At 38.5% G+C, this 11,108-nt stretch overlaps 1 protein-coding gene across 1 annotated transcript; it reads right to left on the bottom strand.

Annotated features, from left to right (window-relative positions):
- Positions 1-589: 589 nt before the first annotated feature.
- LOC145991283 (BTB/POZ domain-containing protein 6-like) lies at positions 590-10,192 on the bottom strand. The gene is made up of 6 exons (XM_083127273.1): positions 10,099-10,192; positions 7,878-7,960; positions 5,057-5,183; positions 4,262-4,395; positions 3,191-3,395; positions 590-1,575 (listed from the first exon to the last, which is right to left on the bottom strand). Exons 2-6 carry the CDS (start codon positions 7,901-7,903, stop codon positions 721-723), a joined length of 1,347 nt encoding a protein of 448 aa, XP_082983399.1. The 5' UTR covers positions 7,904-7,960; positions 10,099-10,192; the 3' UTR covers positions 590-720.
- Positions 10,193-11,108: the final 916 nt, after the last annotated feature.

Here is an 11,108-nt window from a genome sequence, read left to right as displayed (position 1 = left end):
TTTTAAAACTATATTTATGGTGCACAAAACTACAACTTACCGGGTGATCCGTTTGAGATTTCAGAAAAGTAAACCGTTGTGTACGATAGGTTAATGTACGTATCTCTGAGCAGTTTGTTGTAATATATGCAGAAAGGATGTAAGTTTTGATTGAGTGCAGGTTTAGAGACTTCAGCCATGTGGCTGTACTAGTATGCATATAACACTCGAAAATTTCACATCCTATACGATACATTGTGCGCTGTTGTGGCGTGACCCCTATCTGTAAACCTAGCTTTCCAGACTCGGGTGTTTAGTCTTGATCGAACCTGTATTTTTCGCTGTACTTTCTAAGCAGCATATCTTCTGTTTGTGCTAGAACATAGCGTTTCTATCTCTTGTGTATTAACAGTTCTGAGACCGAAACATTCTGTTTGCAATTGTCAAATTATCTTTCACACACATTCAAATAATGTGAAACTCACTCGTATAACGGCATCTCCAACGACTACACTATCAGTAAGTTCACTAGCAATTATGTTTATGTTCTTCCAAGCTTTAAGAGGTTTGTGAAACAGACAGAGCCCGATATTCTGAAATTCAAAAACGCAACTTTATTCCCAGATTTACAATATGAGAGAAGAAACAGGATACATGATTTAGCGAATGTTGTGAATGATATTTGACCTTATGTCACGTTTCGGAGGATGCTAAACATAGATATAGTTAGTTCGATGACTTTTACTCAAAATTCATGACGAAAAAGAAGTTTTTTCCAATGTAGTTATTGGAGAAATGCTTGAATCGAAACGGCGAAAGCGGGTACCAGCCGAACTTCGTGAGCTGGACTTCAACGCTGACGATGTCTCCTCTGTCGAAGTACAAGGGAGAAGCAAGCTCGAAGGTGATCGGTCTTCCCCACTCGACCCTGTTGTTGTAGCACCAGGAGTCGTGGTACATCCCGTTCCTCCGGACGAAGAACCTCATCTCCTCCTCGTAGGAGGAAACATCGTACTCCGGGTACAGGCACTCCAGGGCTTGAAGATTAACCTCCTGGGAGGGGACGGTTACGTCCCTGACCCTGCCTCGCTCTATCACCTCGTAATGCTCTTCGATCCTCTGGAAGTTTCTGATCGACTCGAGGAAAGGTCCTCCTCCAGGCCGCACTGCCCTCACGTCTTCCGTACCCAGGGACTTGAAGAGGAGCAGTTTAGTCTGACGCGGGAACGTGCAGGAGGATATAGAATCCACCAATGGGATCTCCCCCTCGGAGGCCATGTTCAGCAACACCGAAGATGTCTCCTCGACCGTGAGCAGCTTTGAAGCTGCGGGTCCGACGCTGAACTCCTTCGGGGAGAGGGTCAGGAAGCGCACTTTCTTCAGCAGCCCTCCAAGTACCATCCTCTGGTTTTCCTTGGTGATCTCCAACTTCCTTCTCTCGCAGTCCCTCGTCGACCAGCGGACCAGGGCGTCGAACAGCTCCAGTTCTGACCCAACGTTCAGTACATCTTGGTCGAACACAATTTCCAGAACGCCCAACTGGACATCCTCCAGAATTGGACTTGCCAGAACCTCGCTGCATTGACGACGCACCATCTGGAAATCAAACCCTGTGTGAATTACCGTGACAATCAACCAGAATAGGAAGTCTTCGAAAGACAAAAAATGTGACGAACTTTGTTATATGTCCACGTTCTGCTCAGATAAGGTCATCGCCACTAAATCTACAGTTTAAATTGGAATCTGAACCAGAGTGCACACTATGTCTCCACCAGTGCCCTTTGTTTACATGTTTACAAGGAAACAGCATTTCCACTAAGCTATCCACACTATCATTCATTCCTGGAAAATGAGTGGTGTGGACGATGGAATCGAAAATTAGTGAGAAATGGAACGCACTGATAACGGTGTCAATACTCCAATCTAACGACTTACCAAAACTTAGAATTCACAGCGTGTTCAATTAGAGGTTAGCCACGAACGAATGTTTGTAAAAGAAACGGAGTTCGGGTGAACGTTGTAGCAAGATTGAATTGTGTCTGCGTTTCAGGCATGACAGTTGTCTGTATAGAGTTCTGTGTTCTTTCCATATCTCTGATGTGTCAGTTGTCTAGTACTGTTAACTATAACCACATCAGCTATTTTGTCGAAGCAATTATTTTCTGAACACAATATTTTATGGAAACATTCGAGATTCGAGACTTGTTGAATCAATGCCCCCTAATATCCCCCTCCATGTGTAACTAAAGTGCGATTCGATGACATAAAAGACCCTAAAAACTCACACTTCAATTTCCTTAATATTATTGCCCATTTGGAAAGTGTAAACAACAGTCACTGTATGGAAGTTCCTTGAACAGAGATAAACAAGAATATGCCAATTAAGATGTTTCTCAGTTAGAAAGTTAGGGGAAAACTGCCTCAAAATATAATGAGAAATTGCAAACATCGAATTGTCAATGTTCCGTTCGTAAGATTTTGACGTTCATAAAGCTATCAGATATCTTCTATCTCCCGGAGATGCCTACATTGTAATCTAATGCCAGGCGTCCGGGAGAAATTTCAAGAAATTCTAGATGTTCTACATTTTGAGAATACGTTGTTGGAGAGTTAGAATCACAGGGAAACCATTTATCTCCTTACGGAATTACATTCAACGTAATTTTTGAAGATTTAAACTGTTCACGGTTTTTTCATTGTATTAAACCTAACTGAAACTCGCTCCCAGAGAATGTCTTAAGGACAGTATGTTTAAGTTTGAGAATTTTGTAGTCAAGAGTTCGTTTTCAAATCCATCAATTTTGAACTAAAAATGGGTTACAAATCACCTTTTTATAGCACCTAAAACATTTTCTCCAAATAGTGGGCACTTGTCAATAGCGGACATTTGGACTTTCCATATCGGTGTCCATCATAGAGAAGATTAACTCTATTTGTTAACATTTCCTAGTTTTATATGTATATTGTTCCATGTTTCTTAGTTCCCTCCACAATATATGTTATTTAATGTGAATATTTGTCTCCTGTAATCACAACACTAGCCTATGTGCGGTGGGTAATAAGGATATTGGTTGTTGTCATCTATGAGTCCTTCACCTGGAGTGGTGTACGTTACTTGCCCTACTGTGGTGAAGCAATTGGAGAAAAGAAATTCACTCAGGGGAGAGGAATCTGAAAATGACACAGTAACCAATCTTCATTTCCCACTTACAGATATCGCCGCGTCCATCAACTTCTTGTCGTCGTACATCCATCCGCACTGAAGGACCTGCAGCGTCCTCTGAGGGTCCATGTTGGTGCAAATGTAGTTTGTGCAGCTGTCCAGCAAATCAAGAATAATGTATTTGTGTGCGGCGCAGTACAAGTGGATCGCCTCTTCAATACTGCCCAGGTTGACCTCACGGGTGTATGCGTAGCTGCAAAAAGACCAAAGAACTTTCACTGAACGCCTGTCAAATGCCAAAAGAATTGCAATCGAATTTGTAATCTTTATCGATTTCCTTCTCCTCGCCTTTGTTGGCAAAATAGGTTTAAAATTCATTATAATAATTTAATAATTATCTGTCAAAGGAAATCTCGGATAGACACAAAACAAAGTACGTCTTTTTTTGAAGCTTCTATGGAAACAAAGAAGCTGCACGCTTCAATTTTCCCGCTCTTCTATAGACATATGCCTTGAGCTTTGTTGATTTGCTTAAGTTTGCTTTAAGTCCCCTTTATGCACATAAAGGCTAATCAAGACTGGATCTGCAGATTAAAGTGCAATCAGAATAACCAGTGGCGGCAATTAGGGGAGGCGACAAGGGCCAGTTTCTCTCCAGTTTTTGTTGGTTTTGTCCCTATGCTAAACCTTATCTACCAAGGGAAAGCAGACTGTCCTTGCCACCTCCCCCAGTTTGGTACCTTACCCTCCCCTAATCTTGGAATCAAATCGCCGCCACTGAGAACCACTATGTGCCTCCATCGGGTATTGAACCAGGGGACCCGTTGATTAAAAGGCGACAAAGTTACACTCATGCCATTATCTGGAACTCGACTTAAAATTTTGTCAATAACATTGTCTTGAACTTGCTAGGGTTAATTACTGACCACGCAAATTGATTTTAAAACTTTTTTCATTCTCTGCATTCTTCTACTAAACATAGGGCTGCTACATGCTTGAACGACATTACGTATGTTCCAAAACGCATTGCATTACAATATCCGCTTTACTTTACGAAGCACTAACTTTGAATCCAACCTGAACAACTTCGCTGTTGTAAAGCACTAGAAAACGCCGTACCTTAAAAGCGAGGCAAAGGTGTCCGGTAGAACGTCAGGTATGTTGATATTTCCTGTTTCCCGTAGGCCACCGAAGAACATCGTTTCAAACACCGGGCTGCACACGGACAACAGAATCTTGTGAGATTTAAACGTCTGGAATTAAAAATAATTGTAGTGAAAATATTCAGATTACTTGAAAATTTTCTGTGTTCAAAATGCAACATGTATTTCACGTAAGGTAAGTGTCATTGCAAATTGGTACAATAATTCATTCATATGTACTTAATGGTTAAAGATACGTAGAAAAAACCTTCATCATTGCATTTCTCGTGAAATTCTAGCCTAATTTGATATGTCATATCACACCCTTCCCATTTAAAATTTTGAAGTTGAATTCAAGATGGTGGGTTTCAAGATGGGGACCGTCATCGTCATATGTCCTATAACATTTCCCCCCACACCTATTACAAACCCACAGTGTCAGTTTTGCGGAGCAGTATGTCATTCAACTTTTATTCGGGTGACTCCATATTATTGGACCAACTTGTTTAACGTTTAAAATAATAGCAATGTACTTAAAGTTGTTAGGACATCGACGGGACCATAGTCTGACGAAGGTTCAGAACTACTGTTCTATGTTAATATAGAGGACATTTTGAAAAATATTTGAGGACATTTCGACAGAATTAGATTAAACGTGGACCTTATGCGAAACTGTACCCCATACACATAATTAACTAATGCCCGAGACAGAGGAAATATTCCTGTTTTCTTCTGTGCAAATGTTTTTTTTGTTCAAATGCTGTAACAATACCTTCTTGTTGTCGGCTGGACCAACGACGAAAGTGCAGTCGCTCCATAGCTGCTTTGACATCAGATCTCTGCATCTGGAAATTGTCCTTGACCCTTGTAAACGATCATACTGGTAATCTTCAGATTCTCTGGAAATGATTGATACATTTTAGCGTTAAAGAGAAGATAAAGTTCAAATCGTTCGAACGCAATTGGCAATTATGTAGGAAATGAAGCTTAGTTTGGACTACAGCGCCTTGAATAACGTAGTGTGAAAAAAACGACCCAAGAAACTGGTTCCCCAGACGGATGAGAAACATAGATGGCAGTGCGATCAATGTCGGTGCTAATTTTCTTATGAAAGTAATGCGGCTTTGTTAGTTTTTGGAATATATATTGTAGATTTGTTTGTCTTGAAAGGCGGTACGTGAATTGATGGAAACAGTTATATTTGTGGAGTGGTTGGCAGTCACGAAATGACATTAATTTGGAAAGAAAAGTAAAATAAAATTAATAAATAAATAGCATGCGTAACACAAGAAGAAACATCGCAAAGTGATTTCGGACGTCAGGTCTTGGACTGTGTATTAGAGTTTATTTTTCTATGTTATTAGAATATAAATACTATCCTGAGAGATATTTCATACCGAGGCGATAAAACACAAATGTCGCTTGAAAGCGAGCAGTCGGAAATCAATGCAGCCTTTCGAACCGTAGGGACACAAGCTCTGACTGCACCGTTTCCTCAAGGAGATTTTACACCAAAGCGACACGCGACAAACGATACGAGGATTTCACACCAAAGCGACACGGGTCCTTCGGTCCAAGGCAACTTTCACACCGAAGCGACACATGTTGCTTGGAAACGAGCCAATCAAGAGCAACATTTCACATAGTAGCGGCATGACGGGAAGCACAGGCCAGCGTTCGGTTGGTGAAATCCTCAAGCGATAAGTGTCGCGTGCCCCTTGTCGCTTTGGTGCGCAATCTCCCTAAAGCAAGACCCTCATTTCATCGCGCATGCGCGAACAACAAACCACGGCAACATGTTGCAAGCTATTGAGGAAATGGCCCAGTTTGAGCGACGCACAAGCGACACGTGTGACTTATCGTGTCGCCTAGATCTGTTGTTGTAATGTGCGGTTTTTCGTGTCGCCTATCTGTTGTTCGCACAATTAGCAGCGAACGCTTGCCAATAGACTGAAGGCACCATGTCGCTGGTCACTTAGTTGGGAACTCCCCTGTAGCGCGTCGCTTCGATCTGAGCACCCTTCCTTTAAGGAGCTTTCCGACCGAAGTAACAAGTAGCACGCGAATACGCCATATGAACGTGTCGTTTGCTGTTTGGACCCTCAATTGCAATGAATGCTATTTTACAGTCTGGAAGTGTGTGTCACTAGTGTGACAGTGTGAACATCCCGTGTCGCTTGTCCCATTGGTTTGAAAGTTTCCTTACACTCATGTCGATGACACTAAGAAAGTTTAAAGCGGAAGAAAAGAGACAGTAAATATCCAAACTACAAATGCTTCAGTGTGTATATCTTTAAAAGAAATGATGATGATGCTAATAATAATGAACCTAATTCATACACAAAAATTTAGTTGCCAAGAGCATTCCACGCGTATTTTTTCTCCCGTATTATTAACGAAAGTATGACGATAACAGGACGTGGTCGACTGTCTAGAATGTTCGTTAATATCTTCGCGGCCACTGTACCAAATATCATAGCAATTAACACATTCATAGAAATGCTTCATGTAAAAGAATCAGACGTTGCAGCGAAAACTCCATTTACTTCCATTATAAGCAGACGAATACCAAGCACCGGGTTCAACACCAGCGCCTCTAGCGGATCATTTTCGAGTGGAACCAGCCAGAGCGCGCAGAACTGTGCCGTTTTCCACACTACGTTATTCAAGGCTCTGTAGTTTGGACCTATACAGACACAAGGATTATCCGTGTTTAATTTAAGCGGGAATTTCAACATTATTTTTTTGTAAAAGTAGTTTTTTTTTTCAGGGGAAAAATTTAAAACTAAACTTCTTTAAAAATAGAAAATAAAGGTGCTGTGTGTGTTGTGTATGTGTGTGGGAGTGAATGTGTACATTTTGCGATTCAGTTTAGAACAGATTCTTATTAAATTCCAAACTACAAAATGAGAAGCATTTATTCTAGTACCATTAAATATATGGTATCTTGTAAACGAGGAAATACACTAATCTCTAATAGTGAAACTTTCATACATTGAAATTCATTATCTTATATTACTGAAGTTTCCACATAAAAATATACAATATCAATGTTCAAATAAAGTTGTAATATCTTTAAAAAAGTAAACTAATTTCTGTTTTCTTAGAAAAATATTTTTTTTAGGAAACTTTTGTGACAAATTAAAGATAAAAAATGTAGTTATTTTAAAAATCTTTCGTCTTAGTCTGCGTTTAAGAATCAAAGAATCAATGTAACCTTTCAAAACATTGTAAAAATACATTACAAAATCCTATTTAATATTTCATATGCACAAATATCTATCAATTTCTGAATTGTTACAAAAAAGGTACTCCCTCTGTCCCATAATTATTGTCCGGTACACTTTTGTTTGTTGTCCCATAATAATTGTCCGATATTCAAACTGTGACATTGGTGTATACAGAAGAAGAAAATGAAACACGGGGATGAGTCATACAACGTTATTACTCAAGGATCAGTACAAATTGGCCGATCAAGTATCCAAAAGAACATAATTAAAAAGTCACCATTTTGGCATACCGGACAATAATTATGGGACAGAGGGAGTATTATTTTGATATATGTATTTTTTTGTTACTTTTAAAGCACTCACCTGAAATCTTGAACAATCTTCGACATCCTAACAAAATATTCTCCTGCCAAGTCAAATTCTCAAAAGAGTCGAATTCGAAAAACCTGTAACATGACATATAAATAACTTTTCATTATTGTACTATAGTGGAGGAACACATTCACTATATATTCGAACATACATTCACACACACACACACACATATATATATATAGGCCTCCCCGATGGCGCAGTGTTAGCGTCCTTGCCTTGTAATGAAGGGGTCCCGGGTTCGATACCTGTGGAGGGCACATAGTGGTTCGGATCCAACTTAAAACTTTAGGTCTAGTCCCGATTAGCCTATCTGTCCATAAAGTGGACTTAAAACTCCAAATTAACAAACCAACACACTTATATATGTGTGTGTGTGTGTGTGTGTGTGTGTGTGTATACAGGGTGTTTCGTAAGTTCGTTTACAACGCTTGGAGCCACATGACAAGACACCGGTAAACTCGCAGGAAGAGCTCAGGGACAGGATCTTAACAGCTGGTCAACACATCAAGGACACCATCACATCACGAGTTAAGAGACCAAATGTCCGTAAAAACCTGTGTGCCTGCATTCGTAACGGAGGTGCCCACTTTGATCAAGACGTGTAATGTTCTTTAATTATATTGTTCATTGATTCCATTCACATGAAGATGAATGAAGTATTATTTCTTGTACACAAATGTGAATGTAAGCAACATTTGTACCTTGTTGGATAGCAGATGTCACAAGGAAGTAATTTAAGTAATTTGTACGCTTCGTGTCATACCATTTTTGTTATTAATACATTGCCAAGTAAACTAAGAGTGCATTTTTTTATCATCACTTGTACGTTTAGACCCACCCGTTACTTACATATGATTGTTATTTGGAAAAAACTTTATTTTAAACGAACCACTTATTTGTTAGCTATCAGAAAACGCTGAAATTAGTTCCATACAATGAGCAGTTTTTTCTCAATTCATCTTTTTATGTGAAAAAATTTCATTTTTTAAAAAAACAATTGAAATTCGATTATCTCGAAAACTACTAATTTTCGGACGGGGTATCATATGGTCAAATTTATTGCAAATTGTCTCTACTTTAACCCCTTTTAGGGAATACATCTAATTACCAGTCACCCTGTATATATATATATATATATATATATATATATATATATATATATATATATACACACACACACACACACACACACATACATATATAATTTTTCTATTTAAATACCTGGACGTAATTTTAAAATTTTACAAAACAACTGTACATTGAACTGCTTCCTTTCAATAATACAAGACTTATCGAGTTACAAGGATGTGGTACAGCATACAATTAATAATAATGCTACTTTAATCTCCTTCTGTTTGCAGTGCCGAATTTAAGTTACTGTTCTCTTCCACTGTATAGTAAGCTGCTCACTGTTAGCAGTCAGTGCTCGGGAGCCTATCTGTTAAATCAGCAGTTTTCAAATAAAGTTTGGATCTAAATAAACTGGAAATACATACCCTCTGAACTTGTGTGATTCTGAAGATTCGGTTTTCTAAATTATCGTGCGTCGAGTTTCATAACTTGAATTCCAGAAACAGAAATTTGCTTCAAAAATGCACAGCAAGAGAAGTGTAGAAATGCAGGACAACAAGATGACGTAGACGAGGAAGTTCATTTAAGCCTAATTAACGCAATTTTTTTCTTATTTATTAATTTAATTGTTGTACATGAAAGGGAACTATTATGTAAGGCAAAAAATAGTTTTCTGAATATTATTTTTAAGTTTTGAATTTTTGTGACTTTTGTTGAAAAAAACTGTCTTCTAAAATTAGCATACACATCTGCGTCCTTAAAAATCGATACTGAAATACCATCTTTGGAAGCCAACGACAGTTTCAGTGTATAACCCATAATGCTTATGGTGTGAATACATACTATTTTGTCGGATCTAGGCTTCCCAACTCCCCAAGAGGCTTCCGATCATCAGCTTCCCTTAATGTGTTATTGGAGTCAGAATATGTTTGTCAATTGACATATCTCGGGTTCTGTGTGTAACAACCCCAAACCTAGATTCGAATCCCGAGCAAGCTACTACTCCCTCTTTTCGTTTATTCTCTTGTCTACTCCATTATCATATTTCGAAAGAGGTAGAAAAGTGACTAAAATTAACATATTCGATATTTAAGTGCAAAAAGAACATAACATGTAATACAGTGCCAAACACACGTACCTCATAATGAAAAGCCAAATTAGAGCACAGCATATCAGTAACCTTTTGAGATTTAACGCTCTGGGTGCCAAATGTAAGACGAGCGAAGTTATAGCGTTGTTTCCTGGAGATCAGTATAAGCTAATCTATTGTTTCCTTCTTGTTCTTTATTGAAATCAGATTTTTTTTATACGAGACACTAGTACGGTTTTCCAATATAGTATTTGTAGTATATGGTTTAATGAATAGGAAAGGACAATTCCAGTGATGTGCACACTTTGAAACTCAAATAAGGCTTTTCATTATAATGTTAGCCTGATATTTACCTGTTAGCTCTGATAACGTAACAATAATTTATTAAAAACATTATCACTCTTGTCAATTTGATCTTGGACGTAAATTTCCAAAACCTTTAACATCCTTTCATTACTAAATGGCTCTAACGCCCTTCATATGTTTTGAAAATGAAGTGTAAGGAGTGACCCTCCCTCAAGACACCCAAATGTCATCCACCCTTCCATCCACGTAGTTCACCCACGACTGCATTATACAAAACTAGCGAGGCTAGCGAACTCACAGCTTGTAGAATACTCTATGAGGCTTATGTTGTGTTGTTCATAATGTTTGCGATTCTCCCCTCATTCATCTCATATTACAACCATTCATCCTCATCTTCGCAATTAGTCAAAACAACACGAAGTAAAATAAATCAAATCATTCAATCATTACTTTTGGAAATATCACGCCAGTGTAAATACGTAGTTTCCCATTAAAGTTATCCGTATACGTAGACTAAAGCATTTGTACCAATATAAACCCCTACACTTAGGCATATTTCTAGGCAGATTATATTGGAAGAATACAAAAATGTTAACATATTCTTAATTTTTAATACATATTAAATTATACGTCAAACGTAATTTAAGTCAAAAAACGATACGCTTCGAGACATAACGAGACCATGAACAATGAAAAGTTCTGTGAAATCGAGACAGTTGTGTGAGACTTTAGCCAATTGAATGACTTTGTTG

The sequence above is a fragment of the Lepisma saccharinum genome, chromosome 1 (assembly GCF_977018435.1).
Source record: "Lepisma saccharinum chromosome 1, izLepSacc3.1, whole genome shotgun sequence".
NCBI classification, from domain to species: Eukaryota; Metazoa; Arthropoda; class Insecta; order Zygentoma; family Lepismatidae; genus Lepisma; species Lepisma saccharinum.
This window is presented reverse-complemented; position numbering and strand designations above follow the sequence as displayed.